Source organism: Penicillium pulvis (assembly GCF_028828015.1).
Source record: "Penicillium pulvis strain IBT 33274 chromosome Unknown contig_23_segment0_segment0, whole genome shotgun sequence".
Lineage (NCBI taxonomy): Eukaryota > Fungi > Ascomycota > Eurotiomycetes > Eurotiales > Aspergillaceae > Penicillium > Penicillium pulvis.
Window position 1 is genome coordinate 4,462,410 of NW_026643075.1, and position 23,665 is coordinate 4,486,074.

At 48.1% G+C, this 23,665-nt stretch overlaps 9 protein-coding genes across 9 annotated transcripts; 5 read left to right on the forward strand and 4 right to left on the reverse strand.

Annotated features, from left to right (window-relative positions):
* Positions 1-692: 692 nt before the first annotated feature.
* On the reverse strand, positions 693-878 carry N7503_005966 (uncharacterized protein; the record flags this gene model as incomplete). The annotated part of the gene is made up of 1 exon (XM_057065513.1): positions 693-878. One exon carries the CDS (start codon positions 876-878, stop codon positions 693-695), a length of 186 nt encoding a protein of 61 aa, XP_056923256.1.
* Positions 879-1,836: 958 nt separating this feature from the next.
* On the reverse strand, positions 1,837-2,835 carry N7503_005967 (uncharacterized protein; the record flags this gene model as incomplete). Its single annotated transcript, XM_057065514.1, has 1 exon — positions 1,837-2,835. The coding sequence occupies one exon, from the start codon at positions 2,833-2,835 to the stop codon at positions 1,837-1,839; it is 999 nt and encodes a 332-aa protein (XP_056923257.1).
* Positions 2,836-6,599: 3,764 nt separating this feature from the next.
* N7503_005968 (cytochrome P450) lies at positions 6,600-8,262 on the forward strand (the record flags this gene model as incomplete). Its single annotated transcript, XM_057065515.1, has 6 exons — positions 6,600-6,913; positions 6,968-6,998; positions 7,047-7,190; positions 7,241-7,370; positions 7,421-8,051; positions 8,103-8,262. The coding sequence occupies 6 exons, from the start codon at positions 6,600-6,602 to the stop codon at positions 8,260-8,262; spliced, it is 1,410 nt and encodes a 469-aa protein (XP_056923258.1).
* Positions 8,263-8,759: 497 nt separating this feature from the next.
* On the forward strand, positions 8,760-9,483 carry N7503_005969 (uncharacterized protein; the record flags this gene model as incomplete). The annotated part of the gene is made up of 2 exons (XM_057065516.1): positions 8,760-8,862; positions 8,912-9,483. The coding sequence occupies 2 exons, from the start codon at positions 8,760-8,762 to the stop codon at positions 9,481-9,483; spliced, it is 675 nt and encodes a 224-aa protein (XP_056923259.1).
* A 602-nt stretch (positions 9,484-10,085) lies between these two features.
* N7503_005970 (uncharacterized protein) lies at positions 10,086-11,482 on the forward strand (the record flags this gene model as incomplete). The annotated part of the gene is made up of 4 exons (XM_057065517.1): positions 10,086-10,396; positions 10,460-10,895; positions 10,950-11,144; positions 11,201-11,482. 4 exons carry the CDS (start codon positions 10,086-10,088, stop codon positions 11,480-11,482), a joined length of 1,224 nt encoding a protein of 407 aa, XP_056923260.1.
* A 1,288-nt stretch (positions 11,483-12,770) lies between these two features.
* On the reverse strand, positions 12,771-16,832 carry N7503_005971 (uncharacterized protein). Its single transcript, XM_057065518.1, has 9 exons — positions 16,561-16,832; positions 16,307-16,503; positions 15,768-16,249; positions 15,264-15,715; positions 14,556-15,206; positions 13,870-13,910; positions 13,378-13,807; positions 13,039-13,325; positions 12,771-12,982 (listed from the first exon to the last, which is right to left on the reverse strand). The coding sequence occupies exons 1-9, from the start codon at positions 16,607-16,609 to the stop codon at positions 12,965-12,967; spliced, it is 2,607 nt and encodes an 868-aa protein (XP_056923261.1). The 5' UTR covers positions 16,610-16,832; the 3' UTR covers positions 12,771-12,964.
* Positions 16,833-17,648: 816 nt separating this feature from the next.
* On the reverse strand, positions 17,649-17,932 carry N7503_005972 (uncharacterized protein; the record flags this gene model as incomplete). The annotated part of the gene is made up of 2 exons (XM_057065519.1): positions 17,649-17,783; positions 17,804-17,932. 2 exons carry the CDS (start codon positions 17,930-17,932, stop codon positions 17,649-17,651), a joined length of 264 nt encoding a protein of 87 aa, XP_056923262.1.
* Positions 17,933-18,834: 902 nt separating this feature from the next.
* Positions 18,835-21,888, forward strand: sha1 (putative calmodulin-binding protein Sha1; the record flags this gene model as incomplete). The annotated part of the gene is made up of 1 exon (XM_057065520.1): positions 18,835-21,888. One exon carries the CDS (start codon positions 18,835-18,837, stop codon positions 21,886-21,888), a length of 3,054 nt encoding a protein of 1,017 aa, XP_056923263.1.
* Positions 21,889-22,372: 484 nt separating this feature from the next.
* N7503_005974 (uncharacterized protein) lies at positions 22,373-22,801 on the forward strand (the record flags this gene model as incomplete). The annotated part of the gene is made up of 1 exon (XM_057065521.1): positions 22,373-22,801. One exon carries the CDS (start codon positions 22,373-22,375, stop codon positions 22,799-22,801), a length of 429 nt encoding a protein of 142 aa, XP_056923264.1.
* Between the last annotated feature and the right edge of the window lie 864 nt (positions 22,802-23,665).

The window sequence follows — 23,665 nt, forward strand, 5'->3', positions numbered from 1 at the left end:
AAAAGTGAAGGTAAACGAGTGTTTTGAAGAACGAAGAAACGAGCGGTCTCCAATTTTTCGCGAGGGTGGCTTTCGGGTTCTTTTGGGTCTGGCGGGGCGAAGCCTGGATCAGCGTTACAGGCAGCAAGATGTGCAGTAGGGAACCCTTCCCAAAGCCGTAGTCTTATGAGGCTGATTTAGAGGAGAATTAACGAGAGAGTAGATTATCGGTTAAAGAGAAATGAGGATAGATCTTCACTAAGATGAACGGGTCAAGGGGTGGGATTATCCGGGGTTCACTAGTCTACGCATATCTTCGACCACATACCGGCTTGGTGCGGCTACTGTTAATTTGGGGGCTGACCCATTCTAGCGGCAGAAATGGACTCGTTCTCGAATGTCTAACCCCCCTGAATAAAGAAAAAAAACCAACATGGTTCATGTGGGGCAAACTTTGGATCCAAACATGCAGTTCAGGTACAACCACACCTTGCCGTGGTCTCGAATTGTCGGTGGATGCTTGACTGCGCGGATTCCTCTGATTGATTCCACTCACTTGCCGTGATACGTATGCCATTCTGCATGAACGGAGGTCCATCCCCCATGCATGTTCCTCCGTTTACACTTTTTACGTTTTGCGGACTCAGCCTTATCCACCCATCCGAAACCGTGGAACCCGTCAGACGTTAGGGATCACGGCACGCGGTCCACTGTTATTGCTGCTCCTCCCGCAAGAATCCGGGACTCAAGGGGCTGTGGCTCGTTTCCCCGTGGACCCCCAAAACCGTGGTGGCTGGGGTGTCCAAGCCAGGATTAGCCGCATTCCAGTGGCTGTGGTCACTTGCATAAGCCACGCTGCGGCTTTCGGCCCCATTGACTATCCTGCGAATACTGCTCATTATGTGGAGTCATATTCTTAGATACGAGACTGATCCTGGAAGTTGCTGACCACGATGTGCTCTGGATCTCCGATGACAACTGGACATCCCTGTCCTGGTCGTCGGGTTCTGCCAAGACCACACATCTACGCTAATCCGTATTAGTCTCAAGTAGGAAAGCCACCAAACACTGTTCGTCATCCTCCTGCGCGACTTAAGTTAGTCAACCAATCAACCAATTGCCCCGTACAGCGACCACGAAATGTGCGTGACTAGCCTGCCTGATTTAGTCATGTTAAAAACGACTATCAGAGCTAGTGCCCAGGGGGGTAACGTGTTGTTTCGTTGCGAGCTGAATATTCTTGCATCATATTTCAATCTCAACTAAGCGGGAAGAGTGATGAAAGCACGATTCCCATTAGTGATAGTGTTAAAGTATAGCCAGAAGCAAGAGAAGCCAGAGACTCCTGAAAGAAAAGAAAAACAACCAACCAATTCTCTGGAGGCATTTTCCTTCGTAAACAAAAATGTGCTAAGCCATTTGTCTTTGCCATAGGATATTTGACCAGCATCTAAACACTTCTAGGGCTTCTCATCAAGAGCCGGTGTGCATCCTTTGGTCCACCGGAATGGCAAATTCGACATTGGTCCTATCAGTAGGTACTGCTCCAGTCGCTGGCTTAATAGTGCGCGTTTTGCAAAGCAGGTCCGCCCCCCCAAATCGCCTGAGCACATTTCGCTCCTTGTAGCAATATCCAATGCATATCTTCATATTGGAACCTTTATCTCAAATTATTTCATAGCTCAGGGAACTTTATAGTGCAGGCTCTAGTGGATCTAATATGTGGATCGGCATACGCCGGATTTCAGCTAATACCGGCAATAAATTTCCAAATAACGTTTACCATTATTCATTGTCAGGTTTCCTTAAAAGGCCTGTGCTAGGATTGCTTTTGCTGTGCATGGGTTAGTCACCCCTTCATTCTAAGGTCCGTTGGTGCTGGTGAATTGGTCCATTGACGGTGATTATGTCCACACCCTCGCGGACGAGTATACGCCACACATAATTTCGCAACTTGCGAGGCCAAACTGGCGTACCCGTATATCGGACTTTAAGGCCAAGCCCATGAGCCACCTGTACCTGTTGACGAATAGCGGCGAGTTGTTTGTCCGAGAATCCATTGGGATCCACGGTCCCTATTGCTGTACAGAAGTCGGCAGATGCATAGTAGCTGGTTTGGGCGTTGTAGTCGGAATATGAGGGAAATTCTTGGTCGAAAGGAGGCAAAAGCTTCAAGAGCGGAGCATCAAAGAAAATATATCTGAAGATGCTTTCTTCTGAGATACGACTCAACGGCACATTTCCGGTAGCAACAATTGTAATAGAACCTTGCACAACAGTGGATCCGCTGTAATGTGTTAGGAAGCCGGCCTCTCGAAGAGGCTCGATGTGTGGAGTAAGATGAGACCATACGCGCTCCGGGTCAGCGTTAAAGTCTAACAGCAACACCAGGCTTTGTGTAGGATCATTTGAAAACACCCCAGAAAGTTGAGCATCTTGCGGAAGGGCTCCAGAAGGTAAGTTTTCCAATTTCTTGTTGTAGTCTTGAATCGTCCGCAGCAAAGGATTAATGTAGAGATCCCGGAGGTTCATTGCTCGAGAAAGCATCTCAGGATTTGGCCCGACAAGAAGCTCTTTTCCAGCAGGGAAAAGGGTCATTTCAATGCTCGTGCAGCCTGAGGAGATCGCTGATTGCAGTGGGATGTGGTGACCACGGTCGTTGTGTGAAGAACAGGTGATAGAAATTGTATCGTGTGCCCAATGTGAGACTACCAAGTTTTCGTTCTCGAGTATACTAAAGTTCTCAAGGGAGGTACCCCCATGCGCTCGATAGTAAGCATCATCAGCTAATTGAGCCAAGTAAAGAAGCTTGTAGATAACCCTGGATCGGCCGAAGGAATCAGTCGTGTTCAGCATGAAAGTGCAGGGAACTGAAAGGACGACTATTACCAGACGGCTAAAAGCCCCCAACAGACGCACCGTGCTACTCGGCAAGACAGTGCCCGTCTTAACGGACCGGATTTGGAGGGCTTCCCAGTGTAAAGAATATGTCCGGGCTCTCGCAAATGCCTCTCAGGTCTGGTCCCGGGCTGTCCAAGCTCGCAAGTATTCAAATTCCATCCCTGCGAGGACATAATGAACTCTGTGATGAATTAGACGGTCAAGAGATGTCACAGGGCTCGACAATAAAACCCTTGGGAAAGCATCTCTAATCTAAGATCCTGCAACGTATAGTCGAGGGGTGGCTCATAGGATGCTTAACCGCCCTGAAAGTCGGATCTCTGGGAAAAATCAAGCTTACGACTGCTTTCCACACTTTCCATATCGGGAACGTGTCTGCCTAGACCCTCGAAGCAGGGTACGGAGATCGTAGTACGTTTAATGACTGCCCTCCAATAGTTAACGATTGTGACGCAAGCTAATACATGGTCTGTGCGAGACTGGCAAAGTGCCCGGGTGGAGCCAAGGCGCCAAGGCCCACTAAGCCCGTTTCCCCAGAAAGCTTGACCCGCTTGACCAATCCGATGCTGCTAGTGACATTCTTTCCCTTGCACTGCCCAATAGCAAGCATGGATCTGGGAATGAAAGCTTTGAATCTGGCATACATGATTTGTTGCACGATCCATCAAACGAAATACGAACGGAACCACTAACCAGTACACCGAAAATACAGTGCTGTAGGTTAAAGGAAGCCAAATCAATCTTTCAGACCAGGAAAGTAACACTCGAAGGCAAACTCAAATATGTCTGGAGACTAGTCGCTGGCAGGATCTGTCAAGGCGGTACTATGACTGACGCGTAATATATGATGAGGTGGAGGCAAGTAGCAAAGGAGGATTATCTGTGGGAATTGCGAAACAGACGTATCCGTGGCCGTGGGAGTTGCGAAAGACTATTCTAGAAGTGCTTTATTTTCTTGAAGAAAGAAAAGGGCCCGAATTCGGATATGAGCACTTCACATCCTGTATTGGAATGTAAACTTTCATCTACCCGCTACAGTAGTGACATGTCTCTATTAACGATTCGCACAAATTCAGAGATTGCTTATGTTAGTTATCAAAGACTTCTTATCATCCATTTTCGTTTGTTACAGCTACCCTTCTGGTAGTTCTTTAGGTCAGACAAACTTTTCGTCTCCTATAAATCCTCCAGCAGCTTTGAATTGTCAATGCCATAGGAAACCTGATAAAGCAGAAGCTCAACATCCATCATCAACTTGCGATTCAATACAAACAAATATATGAAAAGTCCAATTGCGCCCAATATTGAACCAAATTCACGGCTGAGGTCCAAGCCATATGAAGATCTTCGTGCCCGCTCCGTGCCAACTGCTAGTCTCTAAATCGGCAACGTAGGGAATTATCTCAGATTGACGAAATCGCCTGCCAAGTAGTGAAGCCGCTTAAACGAGTAATCCTTAACGACCATTGTCAAGAACAATGTTCCTGCTGGATCTGCACTCAGATGCTTAGGATCATTGAACACAACTATTCAAGCCATCTCCTCTATCGCTTCTAGCTCATAATAGTCAGTATTGTAATATATATGGCTTCATGTAGGGTGTGGAAGATTTTATCGATACATGATGTCATTTCATGGCCTATCTTACAATGACTGGTCAGCGTAAACTTCGCCGACCTCAACCGCAAGGTCTCCTAGTATCCCAACGTCCGAGGGAATAGACACATTCACGCTGTAATGTTCGTCATCAACGTTGGCCAAATGGAGCTCATTCCTAACGCATTTCCAATGTCCGTTCCAATACACAGAAGTAATCCGTCTTGTGTCGTGATAGAGATCTAGCATGCCCTCCACTCCTACCCCAAACGTTGCACTTCCGCAGAATGACACCACTTGACTTTGACCATGTCGAATTGATTTTTTTTCAACATCTTCCACGGATATGAGCTTCGGTGGATCACCTTCTTGAAACACTTGGCCGCTAAAAATTCCGACCGGTTAGTATTCATGTCATAGCGGTACACAACTTTGAAAGGTCATTATACCGGAAACAGGTGACATTCTTCACAACGATAGTGCCCTCCGTCAATTCATTATGTATTGTTAAGGAAAGCCGCTGGGTCACTGGGCCACTCATATTCTTTTTAACTGTGTGAAGGGGAAATTTGCCGTCAAGTTCGACCAGGTATGTCTTTCGTAGCAAGACAAGTGCGTTGCCCGCGACAAGAATCTTCTATGATGGATACAATTTTGTGAATGATTTTCTACGATAACCAATCCCTTTTATATAGGACCCAACGTATTGTGCTTCAAGTACGTGGCCCGACGCATAAAATCGAAAGTAACGACCGGTTAGATACCGAGTCGATCTTATTGGTTGGGGTTTAATGAACCTTGGCGTCGTACACCACTTCCTAGTCCGGTAAATGAAAGTCGCAGAATAAGAAAATGCACCGGTGGCGGATTAATCTGGAGATCCAACAAGCCAAGCCTTCGTCATGTGGACCTTTGCAGGCTAGTACCGGGGATCTACATACGGACCACCGATACACTTTTACACCGTGCCAATGTAGATGGTTCCTGCTAGTAACATGGACCCTGGGAGGCTCTCACTGTAGTTATGGAGCTGGCTTAACTTCCATTCAACTTTGAGGAGAGTTAGAGACCCGTACAAAGGAGCTTGAGATGGCCAAAATGAGAGACGGCCAATTTCACTAGGCTCTCGGCCTCCTAATATGAAGTTATTAGTCCAGGTACTCGACGGGCGTGCGGCTTGCAGCGGCAATTATGAGCTCAAAGTGAAGACCAAATATTTTCATGACAAAGAGAAGCAGAAGTTGAGATATTTAACCAAATAAGAGTTGCGTAAGTGGTCACGCTAGGACGAACAGCATCGTCCGCAGCCCAATCTCATGATTGCAAAGCAAAGAAGCGGCACCATTCCGAGGCCAGAAAGGCGAGGTGAAGTATTGTGAGCAAGATCAAAATCATAAAAGGGAGCATCCGAGAAGGCGCACTCAACCATTGACCACATCTCAGCTGTAGTCGAAGGATATTTTTGACTGTGATAAATGCATTTTCGGAAGGACCAAGTGAGACTGGTTGGGGCTGGCCAGCCTCGGCGATGACAGGCGATTTTGCAAACCTAGCGTTACTACCAAGCATGTCTTCACTTAAAGAGAAGCCAATTCTTATAGTATAATCGAAAAAAAAATTTGTACATCATAAGGTTTGTGCCAATCGTATCACTTTTAGTAAGTCATAACCTGGACACTGAAAAGAACTACCCTTATCTCCCCCGTACCCCGTCATACTAACCTTATCCGAGAACAGTAGATAAGCGGGGGGTACACCTTGCTCTACCGTCGGTTACCCCGATGTGTTTAGTGCCTGTCATCTCTTCAGCTTTCCCTTTTAGTACCAAGTGCCAAATGTTATCGCTTAGGCCCAAGCCACTCACTGCTTGCCCGTTCGCCTTCCCCGCACCAACCCCATTCGCGTCCCATACCGACTCACTAGCAGATCGGCAATTCGTCCTTCGAGATTAACAACAGTGTCAGGACTATGCTTATCTAAGAGTTCGGAGCCCGCGGGTTCAATCAAATTTCTGGTATAAATAAGAGTGAACAGGGTATTCACAGTCGCAATCGCAAACAGTCAAGGAAGATTCTTTAAGTCTTCCACTTCGAGGATACGAACACAATTCAATAAACTTCATCATGCTGTCGCTGTGGATAGGAGCTATTATCTTGCTTGGATACTTTTTAGGCAGTGGATTCTTGTCGGCCACATCCAAGGTACCAGGTCCATGGTATACAAAATTCACCAGCTTGTGGATCAAGTATCAGGAGTTTACAGCCAACAGACGGGAATCGATTCATAAACTGCATAGCATTTATGGACCCATTGTCCGTCTAGGTCCCAATGAGATCTCGTTCACCAGTCTTGATGCCATCAAGGAGATTTACGCCTCTGGAGGAAGTGGCTACGAGAAGACCGAGTTCTATACTCTCTTCAGGCAATTCAAAATTAGGTAAGTCATCTCGGCCTACTACTTGCTTGAGACCCCTTGCTGACAAGTTAAAAGAACCATGTTCTCTACCTTGAATAAGGATGAGGTAAAGATATCCTTGGAACGCCAGTGATCAGGGCTGATATCTGTAAAGCATAGCAAAAGGAAACGCATTTTCGCGGACCGATATGCGATGACCAATATCATGAAATCAGGGCCTCTAACTTCTATTCAAGAGCGGGCAATGGCATTTGTATCTCACTGCACTGAAGCTGGCAAGAAGAGTGTCGACGTCTATGTAAGTCGCATTTTTCCAAAAGCCTCCAAGCCTCGCTGATCTGGATTTAGGTACTACTCCATTGCTATGCCGTTGATTGTGTCACCTCTTTCATGTTCAGCCCTGGTGGACTTGATTCTATCAACAATTCGAAAGATTTCGAGATCATGGAAGAGCTCACCTATCACCAAAGTCTTCAAAGTACGCCCTACAACCCTGAGGGAGATCTCCTATATCTAACCAAGCCACAGAAAGTCTACTCGCATACTACCTCCCAACTTGGGAACCCTACTTCCCCAACTTCCTCCACCCTAGGAGCTCCCCCAAAGCAAATCAATATGTGCTTGACATGGTAGCCCAATCCGAAATCAAGAACTACACACTTCTCGAAAAGCTCAAGCGCAAGGAATCAAACCTCGAATCCATGCAAGCAGCCGCAGAATGCAAAGACCACATGGCTGCCGGAATCGACACAACAGGCGACGGACTCTGCTTTCTTCTGTGGGAATTATCTCAATCGCAGAACCTACACTTCCAACAGAAACTACGAGACGAACTGCTCTCGGCGGCTTCCGATGCCCCGCTCGATAGCCTTATCTACCTTGATGCCGTCATTAAAGAGGCGCTGCGCTGTTCCCCACCTATTCCCATGTCTTTACCACGGTATGTACCCGAAGGCGGGCGGACGATTGATGGGTATTTCATTCCTGCCCATGCGATTGTGAGTGTACAGCCGTATACGGTGCATCGTGCACACGAGGACGTGTTCCCCGAGCCGGATCGGTTTTTGCCTGATCGGTGGTTGGGAGAGGAGGGTGCTGTGGAGCGAAATAGGTATTTCTTTGCTTTTGCGACTGGTGGACGAGGATGTATTGGGAAAAAGTAAGTTCTGACGATGCCTACTCTATTGAGATCTTCTGCTAACTTCGGCAGTCTTGCGCTGGTGGAGATGAAAATTTTGCTTCGGGAGGTTTATTCTCGGTTCCAGACTACGGTTGCCTCAGATATGGAGGGATCTATGAAGCTGGATGATCAGATTATTTCTGCGAGGCCTAAGAGTCAGACGTGTAAATTGGTTTTTACACCTGTGTAGATTCAGGTCTTTGGTAGCGGGGTACCCTCGGTTACAGTAGACGTGTGGATAGACACGAAGAAAATTGCATATGATACTCTTGGGTGAATTGAATCATTTCCATACGTAAGAGTATAAAATAGAATTTATCAATAGTAGACTTGATCCAAAACGGATGCTCCAGCCGATGCGGGGTGAGGGGAACGATAAGACCGAAGCGATAACTCTGATAGGCCGTTTCTCTTACACTCCCCCGATCTGTTTACTCCAGTGTAATTTCTGCCTTTCTCTGATATACGGCGCTTAAAGACTGCCGACCAGTCCGATTACTGATTTCCAAGACTGGCTGTACTGTTTCGCACGCCTCCCAGAGTATCGCACCTCAACACCTACAGGGAAACATCGAAAAAATTACAATGGCAGAAGATACTCGGGCGGCTTCATCGTGTCGCTTTTCGACACGAATCTCACTACGATGGCTTCCAGGGCCGGCCCATGAGACAACAGACACAATCGTCATGTCTGTAAAAGACTGGTATCTCGATCTACGAATCGACAAACAAACCCAGAAAATCGACTGGGCAATTGCCGGGCAGAGGATAGTCGAAAGTCAAGAACCACGTATGTCCACACCAGCCATTTGTCCAAGGATTGATGCTAATTGTTCAAGTCCGGGTTTCCTTCACCCACGAACTAGACTCGCATGATGCATTCGAGAGCGTAGACTGTGGCACATTTGTCTCGCTCCCAAATGGAGATGATCTTGAGACAGGCTCTATGCCTCGTCCTGATCTTCCTGGTGCACCCGAGACGGAGTATGAAGAGGTGTGGAGAGAATTGCCGTTTCGAGAGGGGCCGGAGGGGGCAAACAAGGGAATCTCATGGGTTCTCGAGTCTGACGATGGTGATCTGAGTGAGCAGGAGGGTGAATTCACGGTGGTGAAGACATTCTTAGGGCGGATTTGGGGCACGTATTTGGCGTTACAGCAGAAGCAGGTTCATGTGCGGCGCAAGGATGCATCTGGCAGGTGGGTCGTGAGTAAGAACGGGGCCGCGGCCAGTGCTCGAAGGGAAGAATGGGTGGGTTCTCGATGGGAAGCACGATATGTGGTCGGCGATGCTGGTGATGAGCTCGCTTCGATGATAACCGGGATAGCCGAAGGAAAGGGGTGGAGGGCGCCTGGGGAGCGGGTTGTTATTCACGGGAAGACATTTATTGTCCGAGCATTTGAAGAGATCTAGAAGGAAAGATCTGCTCTGAATTTTATTAATAGATGTTATTGGGCTCGTCGAGACCCGGCCCCTTGCGATCATCATTTCGGGAAATCAGCCTTGTGCTTCACTCCGGACTCCGTAAAGACATGTACCACCCCTGTTCAGTTGACGTACGAGAATAAGAGAATAAGCGGAACAATTGAATCGGGCCATACGGATGTACTGTATACAATGTATTTCACCGCCACGAATCACATGTTTACATCGTGAATGGAGCCACTACGGAGTCGATGGGCCAAAAGGACGCGGCAATGGGCTTTGTGGGTTTCAGCCCGTTAAGTTACGTTCGTATCATGCATACGACGCCAAAATTAGCATTGACCAATAAGAAATCACTGCATGGAAGAATTGATTGAGATTGATTGAAATTTCCAATTTTAGGCCGCTAAATTACGCACTGTAAAGCTAGCAGACCGATAGTGTCGGTACCTCATCTCCCGTTTGGTTTCGTCTCCACTTGCTCTCTCCAGCAGTACGTAAACCTTTTTTCTTGTCAATCACAATATTTACTGCTAGCTATAGCTCATTTACAACGCGCCGTCTTGTTTACTCCATGGCCTCTAGCCACCATGCGATCTGATGTGGGAGCTGCATCTGTCTCCACCCCTATTCAATCTTTCTCTGCCCGGACCCGCTCCAGTGTTGCCTTTGCGAAATCGGCCTTTTCCCCCCACAATAACGGCCAATACGTTGAACTCGATGATTTGGGGGTAGCGACCAGTCCCATTGAGAACGATGAGCCGAATCTTGAACAAGATCATAATCGCTATGCCTCGCCTCCCAAACGTCGAAGGAAATTATATATCCCGCACACCTTGTGGACACGTCTTTTCGCTATCACCGGAATTATTGAGACACTAGGCACAGTCGGCATTGAGAGGTAAGTAGAAATTTGCGAATGCATTTCATATAGAATCTCCAATCTAATATATGCTTTCTGTAGTTGGATTTTCATTAGCATTTCAAAGCATTTCGACGATAATGGCGAGGAGGATGCGACGCTGCGCCTTCGGTCGTTCTTGGGTCTCTACATCTTCGCCCTTTTCTATGAGCTTGCGCTCAGTTACGATGCGTTGCGACGAAAAAATACTTTCCAACTGATCGGACTGTGCATCTGTAACCTGGGCTTGCTGGTCTATGGTATTATTCAGACGAAGGAAATTAAAGACACACTTTCCAGCCTGAGCGGGAGTACCGTCAATGCGACTCATCTGTGGGTGCAATACCGGATTGCCTTGATCTTAGTACCAGTGGTTCTGGGAGTTGGTACTGTCTGCATGTCAGCAGTGACATGGAAGCTGCGCGCGGAGTTCTCTTGGACTATTTACAAGAGTATCAGTGCTGATTTGCAAATGAGTTGGCGATATACAACTTATCAGGTTGGTGGTGCTTCAGACTTCTGTTACTTGGGATATCTAACTAATAATTTGCAGGTATATATTGCGCTCCTAAAGTTCGATTTCTTTTTCATTTTCGGTACGCAGCTACAAGTGTTGCTCGCCCTGAAAGATTACACCGATGAGGAGTTCATCATCCAAGCCGCTATGATACCCATCGCCATCATCAGCCTTATTCTAGCTGCTCGCTTCTGTCGACTAGAAAAGACTAAATCTTTGATCTGCATTATGGTAAGGAGCCAAAGAAATCTTGGAAGCGATTCGCACTCATATTGACCCATCAATAGGTGCTTTTTGTTGTGCTCATCGCCAGTTTTGTCAACACTGTGATGAAAGTATTCAGCGGCAGCGATAGTGGCCAATTGACCAGCTACCGAGTTTCCTTGACCTTATTTGCCACATTGGCAGTTCTACTTCTGGCCGGCACAATGGCCAATTCTGTGATGTGCATTCTAAATTTCAGAAAAGGATTGAAAGAGCATATCAACAACGCTAGAAAGCAGGCGCCGGCTGCAGATACGGAAAATGCCTGGACGGAAGACACGAAGTCACGATTTGTATTAAATTAAAGATACCTAGGTAGGATACGAACAAAATGTATGCATGGAATGTACAAGACAATCAGGAGTATGGTCAATTGATCCATCGAACTTAGACTTCCTGAAATATTGATGGCGCCAAGACATGGTCGTCAGTAGTATTAGTGCCCAGCATTGGCGGTCTCACTTTCAGGTCGACGAGGTCATGCAGGGGTAACTATGGACTAATTCCACAACCCATGAACGGCCAGTGGTCTCAGTTCAGGAGTTGAGGCTTAGAAGGTCCTGTAGACCAGCCGCGAGTGGCCCACGGTTGAGCACGGCTAGCTGATGATAGGTCGAAACTGATCCTTCAAACGACCTTGAAAATAACTATCATCGTAGACTCTCATGATCGGAGAATCCTCAAGTAAAGAAAAATAAACAGAATCAACCGTCGCAATAAAACAATGAAGCTTATTTGCCAGCTTAATTGCTCATCATCCCAAAAGCGGAAACCCGCGGCAAAAAACTAGCTCCTCGCTTGACTCAATATTTAACCCACCAAACCTCGACTTCTCTTTCTTCTCCTCCAGGCGCCACCCCCACCAATGCTGCGTTTCTTTGCTACACACGACAGGGAAACCTGTCCTCGGATTCGTCCGAGACCCCGCAAATGAGAAATTCGGAGGAATCTTCAATAACCAACCCGCTTCCGATTCGCGCAAGTGAAAAGGAAGCCGGTACTGCCCGTGAGGGCCTGGTGTGAACTCACCTGCACTCGGCATCAGAAACATCGGGGCCACCCGGCTTGCCGGTCACTGGATTTCCCCTTGGGAGAGTCGGTGCGAAGATTGTGCCTGATAACACTTTAGTGCAATACGCAGCATGCTGTTCTTTCCTTGTGGAAGACGGTATAATTCGATTCCGATTATTCTGGTGGGGGTGGCGCTTCCTCTTTTTCTTTTCTTGTGAGTTGCTTCTTTTTTGTTTACCCACCTACACTTTATTGTGTGCCTGCCTTTTGTGTGCTAGGTGTGGGGTTTGAGAGGAATGGGTTTTTTGGTGACTTTACTAATTTGTGAGGTTGTGGCTTCGTTCACGAGGTCTAGGGGTGTACTATCGTGATTTGTGGGCATCGGAAATTGATTGTTGCATGTTGATGGGCTGAAGAAGATGAGATGGGATGAAAATTTTGGTCGTGAAGAGGATATACACTGCACTTTGCTGCAAGCTTGGCCCGTGACAAGAGGAGTTTTCAACTGAATGATATATAATTCGAGCTTGAATTTCTTTTCTACTTTCCTGACTTTCGTAATCTTGTAAAACCATCTAGCTTGAATTTGAGCTCAATAGACCTTAGTTCGGCGCTTGAGATGTAAATGAAGAAATAATCGTGTAATATTTGGAACTTTGCCATCCCTTCTATTCCGGGATAAATTGTAGAAAAAAAAATAAATCATTGCCTCCGTCAGGCGTCAGGTACTCTCCATTATCATAGGGGGGATCATTTTGTATTGCCTAATCAGGCCACTACTCCTCATCACCGATCTGTAAATGACAATTAGCATCGCCGAAAAGAGAACAAATCCGTGGAGTTGACGTACCTTGGGGGCCAGGTAGAACCGCAAGTGGCCGCTGCCCAGACCGTACTCAACCAGGAGGGGCACCTCCTGCGACAGGTGCAGGGTTACGGAGGTGGACAGGTTGGAAGCCTTGCAGAAGTTGACAAGGTACTTAAGAGAGAAGGTCAAAGCGACGGGTTCAGACAGAGAGATGGTAGTGTTCTGCTCGGGCTTGTCGATGTTGGTGTGCTGGCGGATGGTGACAGAGCCGTTACCGATGTCACCCTGGCAAGAGAACTTGACACCCTCCTTGGAGGCCTCAATAACGACTAGAAGAAATTAGCGGTAATAACCAAAATCACTCAGGATTATCTTGCTTACCGGACTCAGAGAGAGCGTTCAAGTCACGGCAAATACGCTGGAACTCGCCTGAGGGCATGGTCACAGTAGCAGCATATTCAGTCTCGGGAATAGCCAGGTGCTCCTGGTCAATGTCCATAAGCTTGATATCATACTCGCTAAGACGGTCGGTCTCGGCGCTCTCGAACATCAGGTTGACGGCATCGGGCGAGTCCTCAGCCTTCAAGGTGAGGATATCTTCATTCTGGGCGGCACGCAGGACCTTGGTCAGGGAGGTAAGGTTAATACCAAGAGCGATATTACGGTCGCAGCGGTATGGCGAGAAACCCTCGGCGCGGAGCAGCATGGAGACCAGGGCAACGTGGGAGTTGTCCATGGCCTGGAGGGCGATTCCGGAGTCATTGCAGTCGAAGTTACAGTCCTGGACAAGGTCCTTGATGGCGTCGACAACCTATAGACGTCATAATCAGAGGCCGATCAGCGGCGATATTGTGGTTGCCGGCTTGGACGTACCCGCTTCAGGAGGGAAGCCTGTTCAAGTCGTGCTTCAAGCACTGATCCATTGGGTTAGCTTGGCTGTTTCGCGTTCCGGTCGGATGAAGGCATTGTGGACTCACTGTTGGCGAGGGGTATGTGGTATGTGTGGGTATAGAAAAGGTAGAGAGCTTATAGTGAAGCGAAAGAGAAGAGAGTGGGATTATTATCGTAAGAAAATTGTGGGAAGAAGAATTGACACAAGTCTGATGAAGACAAAAGTAGGCAGAAGTTACAGGAATATAAAGAGAAATCGCGTTCGAGGGTTTAGAGTGGGGAAAGATACGCGTGAGCGCGTTTTTGGCGATATGCCCTAATTAGGCTAGACTGGTGCCCCAGGCCACAAGGTGTCTTACTTCCTATGTCAAGGATGAATGATGGGTTAAAGACTGAAATATGCTCTTTAAATAGTCTCATTTGTACTAGAATATTGATATGGCTATTTTGTACAAGAGAAAAAAAAAGCAAATGACAAGTGAAAACAAGTAAAAAGAGAATCAGCAGACGATCGAGACCCCAGCTCCGGGGGATGATACAAATGAAAATGCTATGACCGCAAATTAAGACAAATAAGAAAGCAAAAATCCCTAGAAACACCATTGTCGCCGGTTCCTTCTATTTACATGAGGGGTATCAAATCTTCCATGGCAAACCTTCTTATATACTGGTGACCCGTTTGGAATGGTTATTTCGTGGTCGTTGCTGAATGACCATTTCCAATTCCTTTAGCATGTTGGTATTGGCATCTACCTTCTCCCTGACTGTGGCTTGCCGGACTCGCTCTTCTCGCACGCGTGCCAGGCGCTCATCTCGAGTGAGTGATGCTCGTTTATTTCTGGATGTGGGAAGAACGACTGCCTCGAATATCTCCTCGTCGTCGTAGCTGTGTGTCAAGTCGGGTCGAAGGTCCCCAGTCAAGGCTTTGAGGGCATCAGAAGGGCTACCCTCAACTGCAGTAGTACCCCCAAGGCTAGGGGTGGGTGACATGGGTAGGGTGGTGCTCGAGGGCCGCGTGTAGTCTGTAGCATGGAGACGATCCTGGCTGTTCACGATTGCGGCTTTACCCACTTCCCATTCTTCCAGTAGGGATCGGATGTCATTGCCGATTAAGTCATATTGGGAAAGAAGATTTGATTCAAATTCACTTGTGTTGGGACGTTCGAGATTGGCGTTCGTCTCCTCACCGATGATATGCATTTTGGCATGCAAGGCACGAACTCCTTGAGATAGGGAGTTCAATCTCCGAACTTGCGCGCGCAGGTGATCCTTGCTTGGGGAAGCGGAAGGCAACGGGGAAGGTGGAATTGGGGTATCCCCTGTAAACAATCAGTCGAGGTCTTTGGGTGAATCGAAACAAAACAAGAGCCACTTACTGTCTTCCTCGTTCAGGATGCTCGCCATCTTGCTCATACTTGTCCCGGTAACCGCCGCAAGCTCCCGCATCTCTTCCACGGCGGAGCTCCACCGTGCAATGTCAGATCCACCGCCGTCAGCGCTGAGTGCTAATAAACAGCACAGTACAATTTTTCTTGCGGTGTAAAGCTTCCCGAATAGATCTCGTAAGGAGCGGAGAGAATATTGATCATCCAAGTTCCGTTGTGACAATGTCAGCTCAATATTCTCGAGGTCCTCCAATGCAATATCATAGATATCGTAATATTTGTCTAAATTGGCGGCATCTGTTAGAGGACGCAGTGTATTTTGAGATCGGATATATCGTTCGAGCATCGACCAAAAGCATTCCGACACTGCTCTGCGAAGACGCAAGCAGCGGCGAGTCTGGACTTGGTCTTCCAGTCGACTAATTGGGGGTAGGGGCGTGCTTCTAGGAAGACGTCAGTTGATTGTTGTCATTGGGGAGTACAACGAAATCTTACATTCGATAGCCTCTGGAGACGAGCTCCACCTCCTGTATAAAAACCACAGAAGCCGAAGCAGCCGAATCGAAGCCCTGGGCGTTTCCAATAAATGTACCAGCAGCCTCGACCGCCTGGTGTCGCAGATATTTAAGCCATTGCCTCTTAGCAAAGGCATAAAATACCAATCCAAGAACGGGGACAAGGATTAAGAGAACCCCGACTCTTCTGGGATTGATTCCGGACCCATTTCGTGACCGGCCCCAGTGGAGCAACCAGGCAATGGAGAATGAAGTTGATGCGGTGACAATGGCACCTTGAAGTCCGAATGTTGTGGAGAGGGAGGGAAGGTCTGATGGTTGCGAAGCTGAGACTACATCTGCAGCAGATGTGTAGGACGGTGCGCTGTGTTCGTTTAATAATTGCGACGCGACGATAACGTATCCAAATTGTTCTAGAAATCGCTCGTTGTCTCCTCGTCCGATGCGTGCGTTCAGAGCGGACTGTAAGGCATGTCTCATTAGCAGTGTACTTCCACCGGCGGTCAATCGCTAGCATACCGAGCAAGCACCGTATAGTTTCCCAACAACTGCACCCTGTCGTGTATTTCGTAAATCGAGAGGCTTGGGTAGCTTATTTCGAACTCGTTCCTGAAATCGCGAGGCACCCCGAGGGGCAAAGTCAGAGGAGGGATGGACTCCCTCGTCTTCCGTTTGTGTGTCGCCGACTGGCCAGCTTTCCTCGGGTTCACCTTCTCCTGTGACGAAATAGGTGAGTTTTGCGACAAGCGAGTATTGCGGTGAGTAGCACGAACCTTGAAGGTAGTCGGCCAAAGGCGAGTTCTCATAGACAAGTGACTCCATGACCGAAGATCATTCCGCGGCGCGAAGCGAGGAATGGGGCGGAGACGGGCGGTTTCACGAAATGGCCGTGAGGTTGTGCGGGAAGGGGGTTATAAGGCTAGGCGCGCGCCTGTCATATCGTAGGAACACCGATGCTCTCAGCAGCTGAAGTTATCGAAATCATACAAGGGGTGTTTCCAGGGTTCAAGACGAGAAACACGGCCACGTATCAGAGCTGTGGTCTGGGGAAAGGAGAAGTCACGAGAGTTTAATCTAAGGACCCACTCGCCTCCTTTTTACAATGACATAGGCATGCACATACCTCCCGATAGTACTGTACCTGCATTCTGGGATTATGATTGGCCGGTCCTAAATTAAAACGATATGCAAAACATCTGACCAGGATTGTGTCATTCACTAGGCGCATATGCACTTTTGTAAATCTCCAGCCTTGAGAACCTTAGCGCTTGCAACTAGACTATCCGAGGCGTCTCTAGTCGAAGCATACGTACTCACGTGGAGGGCTTCGTGATCCTTTAGTGCATGTACCGAAAAAAACTTTGGCTAGGACAAATTGATGTATTGCTTCCTCCACCCCGTTGCGAATTTTTCTCAACTACAATTATCTAGATCTCCTCGACAGACTCACCCCCAACTGTCTCCGAGGCTCTCTCCTTCGAGGGCACGACAGTTACTACTTCTCTACGACCAAAGCGGGATCTGTCCATCTGTTTCAAGGTCAATGGATGTCAGAGGAGGAGCGGTTGGAAGGGTAAACTCATCATGATGTGAGTCGGATAAAGTGCCCTACAGCGGAGCTGAGATGCTAAACTTCACGATTATATGTGGACTTCGGGCTGAGATTTGTTTTATTATCATCCCTTCGAGATTATGAGGCATTTCTGGTAAGTAACAGAACCGACATGCCATATAAAATGATTCGCTTAACGTCTACATAGTCTGGGAAAATCCAAGATTGTGGGAGTGGCTGAGGAGTGGCTTTGTGACATGTCAGAAAGCTTCTGCGGATATCACATCCACAGATCTCCGATATAGGACTCTACTTCCGCTTCTGCAACATTCGTAATTCCTTCAGTATCTTCATCTGTGCCATCAAGCGCTTGCCCATCATTGTATCTTTGATATTTTCTTCATTGTGTATTCTAGCAGCACGGTCACTCTTGGGCTTATGAATCTTTCCTAATGATATCCTACAGGAAAAGTCCCAATCAATTTCGGAGTCTCGCCCGCAACATCCGGTTTCGAGATCTCAGAGCGCTTCGTCTTCATTGGATCGTCATAACCAACGCGCGAGTTGAAGAGCTTTCCTAGCATCTGCGGCATCATTAGTAAAGACTCTGATTTTAACTTCGACCAATCTGACCGAGAGGATCCTATTTCTTCCAAGGTCCAGTGGCAATGATGCTATACTGTGATAGTTGTATTGAAACTGAATATTGAGAGCGAGATTCAGGATCTATAGATTGGATGCTCGATATCTTTGAAGAAGAACTAAATCTAAATCCTTCCATCGAGGACCTATGTTTACGACCTTGAGCATGAGTATATCAAAGTTCTGTGCCTTTACTGCATCTGAGGCTTCCATGTGAAGTGGTGAATTACTGTCTGGTACCAGGATTGCCTTCAGCAGGCGACTGTGGGTTACACGAGTATCTTGCTGATCTACTGGATGAAAAACAATGGCAGGGCCCCAGAACACTGGTTTCAGCCTTGGAAGTCTATACATACTAGATTCCGCGTAACCTAGTTGTTGAGGGGTCGAAGGGTACCTTCACGCTCTACCACAAGATTTGTTGGACAAAAGGATAACATCAAATACAGATAAAGTAGATTGGCTGGACACTTCCTCCGTGGTTTGACTATAGCGCGATCAGTCTCGTCACATGATGCAACCCCGCGGTGTTGACATAAGCAATAGTTGCCCTGGACAACGCGTCCTGTCAATAGTCGCCATAATTAGATGTACATATCTCGGATAGAACGTGGACGCGACCGTGGCGCGTGGCATATAATTTTGCATCCAGCGCGTTTACATTGTCGTCCTTTTTTTTTGTCATCACAGTCACTGCTTGCCATTCCTCAATATTCAACCACACCGCCTCAAACACGACAAGCTGCAAGGGAGAAAGGCTATTGTTGTGGCCACCTCCAACCTACAGTACAACTTCCCCATACTTATGCGCCATTAGCCATCCACTATCCAGCCTTAGACTCAACGTCTCAAAATGTCTGGGATTCTCGGCAGCGCCATTACTCCATGTCCATCGAGATCGAGGTTCTCCGGCTACAGCGATCACAGCGGCAGCGATACATTCGACATTTCGATTGGTGGCGATACGGAATGCGAGAATACGGAACAGATCGACTTCACCACTGAAATACGTGGGCCGACAATGACTGGAGTGCGACCCAGACGTGCTAACCAAGCAGGCTCTGGGTTCCAAATACATGATGAGGGGGTAGAGAAGCCATCCGGGCCTGCTGAGAAAAGACAGAGACCAAACGGAACTATGAGGTTACAATCCGAGCGCAAATCGTCTTTGCTTGCCCAACCGGCGCAGAGATTCCGCCCCAAGGTTGGAATTACTCCAAATCAACCGCAGACTGTGAATATAAAACAAGAGACGGAAACAAAGCGCAAACCTGAACGACTCGACTCGAACCCGAAGGTGCAGCCTTCCCGTAGAATGGGCCCGGCTGCAAAAGAGACAACACAACACCGTTCCGACCCTGCTCTCAAGAAAAACGTGCGACGGAACACTGTTTATATCCCGCCGGATGATGCAACCGTGCCTAGCGTTTTTATGGGACTGTTCAGTCCTTTGAAAAAACAACCAGGTACGACTCTGTTGGAGGCTACCGAGGACACACAAATCAATACCCTTGAAGCACGGATAGCAAACCGTCAAGTTAGAAAGTCATTGGCCGCAGGTGCACGAAAGGCTCCGCTGCAACCAAGTACAAAGATTGCACAGGAAGCTGCGTCAAGAATGGATGTGGCCGGCAAAAATGGAGGGAAGGAGAATATTCCTCCTGGAACGCTCTTTAACATTGAGAAAAAACCAGACCTTCAAACTAGGCCGCTTGTCAAGCCTCGAATCAGCACCATGTCATCCTCGAAACCAAATCCTACTTCTCGCACTGTTCGATCGGCTGAAGTCGTCACGGTGGCTCCCAAGCAACCTCTCCCCAGGCGGGACGTACTAGGAGACAAGCAGACTAACGCAAAGTCTTCCGCGGTGCGCGATGGTCGAATTAGAATGGCTGAGCCAAAGGGGCCACCCCTTAGTACGTCACTTAACACTCGCGTATCAGCCATTTCTGATCGCCGCGGTCGGTCTGGGTCAAATTCTGCTTCAAGGCTTCAAAATGCATCATCAAAGTTGAGGGAGCTGAACCATGACTATCCAAAACTGAGTGAGGATATCAAGAAGCCTGCACTTTACGAAGATAATTGGCTCTCACACCAGGAGACTGTGATTACTCAATTGGTCAATGCTTTGTTCGACTGCTCCAATGGTGACTTGGCTTTCCATGACCAGGATGTCCTTCGATTGGAGCTTCTCGAACTTTACCATACCGATGAATTCATTCAGCTGCACAAAAAGCTACGAGCCTCTTTGTCTTGCGGTGCCCTCAACATTCCCAAGCATGCCCTTGCTCGCAGTAGCCGTCTCAAGCAAGACGTTGGCCTTCGCCGCAAGTTCCTTGACATATGGATACAATCATACGATCTCCATGCCTTGGCTGCTGCCGCGGAGACAGTTATTGGTCGAAAGATTTCCAATTGTCCTGACTTGTTCCAGAACATGATGGAATCTGAAAATAGTGCAAGGTGCACGAAAACCATTGTGCGGAAGCTGGAAAACTTCCTGTGCACTTTCCTGCTGCGCAACGAAGACCTGGATCAATCTCTACTGCGTGCCAACGAGATTCCCGCAGAAGCTCAGGCCAAAGTATATCGTCGCACAGTGCTCCGATGTATCATGCTGGTTGCCCTCTTAGACCAAGCAAAACAGTCTTTGGGCTCCAGCCTTCCCCGTCGACTTTTCGTGCCCTCGTCTCCTTTGAAATCATCGATGGATGTACTTCAAGCACTGACACGGGTGCTGTTGCCATCTTGTGGCGACATTTTGAAGCCATTGAGCCACCTCGGCTGCCGCTTATCTTACCACCAACATCAGCTATTGGAGTACAACTACCAAATGGACAACATTGCAGTGGACCTGAGAGATGGAGTCCGGCTTACTCGACTCGTCGAAGTGCTTTTCATTACTGCTAGCCACACTCGACGTGACACTGAGGACCAGACTGAAGTCACTCTCAACACTGGTGAGGCTCTTTCTTTACTTGGCGAACACGCAGACGTTCCTCTCTCGAAGCATCTCAAGTTCCCATGTGTCAGCCGTGCAGCCAAAGTCTTTAATGTCCAGCTAGCTCTGTCCGCCTTGGAGTCTACCAAGGGCTCCAGTGCCATTGTGGACAATGTGCGAGCTGAGGATATTGTTGATGGTTATCGTGAAAAGACAATTGCCCTCTTGTGGGCTCTTGTTGGAAACCGGGGCTTATCAGGTCTCGTTGACTGGGATGACATCAACACAGAGATTTGCCGATTGAAACGCAAAGCTCTCTCGAAATTGGGTTCGGAGCAAGTAAAATACGAAGCTTGGTTTACTGGTGAGCAGTTTGGTGGCGATCAACACGAACATCTTCTTCAGCACTGGGCCGGCCTCTTGGCCGGCCTCAAAGGTCTTCAGATCAACAACATGTCAACCAGTTTTGCCAATGGACGGATCTACGAAAGTATTGTCGACGAATATGAGCCCTACATTACCGGCAATCAAGACTTGAACGCAAACGGGCGGTCTGCGTCCATGTCTTTGGAGAAACGCCTCGGGCTACTAGGCTGCAGCTCTCAATTTGCACACCTTGTTTCTCCTAGTTCAACCTCTTCACACGTTCTCAATCGAGACTTTACACTGGGCGCTCTCGCCTTCCTTTGCTCTCGATTGCTTTCAAGCTCGAAGCGCGCTCGCGCCGCAACCGTCTTGCAACGTGCATGGCGAGCACGCGTGGAATACCGCACCTACCTACGCCGCACAATGGCAAAGGATCTTGCTGCGCATTGCGCCGCCGTTGTACAAACCAGAAATGAAATCGTATGGGCAAAGGAGGTGATCATTCGCTGGTGGAGACAAATCAAATCACGGAGCGTGGAAAACGCCGCGCGGCCTCGGTCTTTACGCAAGACTGATCGGAGACCCGCCGGCCTCCTATGATATCAGATCTCCTTCCCCACAAATTAACCTCGATCGTAATAGAGTCGATCGGTGATATCATGATGTTACGAAAGTGTTGAAACATTCATTTATTTTCCTTTTACATTGTTCATGGAGTTTCATTTTCTACGGATAGGTACCGGATCTTCGGTCTCAAGTCTATTATCTTGTTTCATTGCAGCGCGATACCCTCGTTGTACAAAGTACAGCCCGTCATTCTTTTACTGATATTCCATGAGTTCCTCGAAGTTTATCCTGGGCATGAATCAAGCATCATTGCATTATTTCTAATGCATTTACGATATGTGTAGGAACGGCAAATTGGTTCAACCTTTGACATTGACTATAATATTTAAAAAGTGAGGTTCTCCAAGAACCTTTAGCCACGTGTTAATACAAGCTCAGTCAACAAGCTTGTCAATCCGCAGGACTAATAGACTGTCTGACAATCCCAATTCCAGTCACATGATTTCGTCTCGTATAGATGTTCGTCACATTTACCAGCGGCCGCCGCCCTGCTGTGCGAATGTTAGCAATTGTTGCAATCATTTTTTATAAGGAATACATACGTGACCGCCAGGTCCACCGGGACCTCCGTGACCACCCTCATGACCACCGGGGCCTCCTTGGTGACCACCCTCACGACCGCCAGGGCCTCCGGGGCCGCCTTGGTGACCTCCCTCATGACCACCGGGGCCTCCAGGGCCGCCTTGGGGACCGCCGAAACCACCAGGACCACCGGGGCCTCCTTGGTGACCACCCTCACGGCCGCCAGGGCCGCCTTGGGGACCGCCGAAACCACCGCCAGGTCCTCCATGCTGACCACCCTCATGACCGCCGGGGCCACCAGGACCTCCGTGACCGCCCTCATGGCCGCCAGGGCCTCCGTGAGACTGATCGTGGTGGTGGCTGAAAAGACCCATTGTGATGAATGTGTGAATGTAGGTATGTAGTGTTTGTGGATAGGTAGGTAGAAGGTGAATTCAATTGATGTAATGAAGCTTGGTGAAGATAGCTACAGATATGCGGGGTGCAGCTCATTTATATACCAGAGCGCCAAGATTCCAAGAATAAGTCTCGGAGCTTAGATGGCTACGTGGAAGAATCATGATCGTCATGATCATCGATTCCTATGACCTACCCTGCCCAGGTGGCTCCCAAGTGGCTCTCAAGTGGCGTAATCACTCAATCGGGGACTTGCCAAGCCACACTTGTCACTCATTCAGATTAGGTGCTCAATAGGTCTGATGCCAAGATTCCCAGGTGCAGAAAAGGCAATAGTTGCCTGGGCTGAGCAGACCAAATAGGCGGAGTTTTCGGAATTGGATCTAGGGCTATATGTTTTGCCCGCCTTTTAGCTACTGCCGATCATCGGTTATTAAAGTTAGATGGTATTTCCAACCTTTATATCCGCTGTAAAACTACACAATCCTTCTAAGATAATCCAACACTTTGTTCAAACATAAACACGGCGATGGTACGATTCGAAAACAATAATCACCGGTGTGCAATTATGTCCACGCAAGCGCTCAACAAGCGGCGAATCCGGCGCAGCCCTACCCGCAAAATTAGCTTGGCACTCCACTCGGCATCAAACGTGGCGCTGACTTACGCGTCCCTACTAGCCACAGAAACTATTGAGACTTATTGATTTCCTCGACGATTAAATCATATTCCGGATAGTACCCATAGCTATGCACGGTAATGCAATTGAAGCTGCCTAGCGTGTAGATTTAAAAGGGTCGTTGAAACTCCCCATCTCTTTGTCTATAGATTT

Coding starts and splice junctions, on each gene's coding strand:
- N7503_005971 (XM_057065518.1), bottom strand. CDS start 16,609: ATGGAGTCACTTGTCTATGAGAACTCGCCTTTGGCCGACTACCTTCAA. Junction 16,504..16,560: donor TTTGGCCGACTACCTTCAAG/GTTCGTGCTACT, acceptor ATTTCGTCACAG/GAGAAGGTGAACCCGAGGAA. Junction 15,207..15,263: donor CATCCTGAACGAGGAAGACA/GTAAGTGGCTCT, acceptor GATTGTTTACAG/GGGATACCCCAATTCCACCT.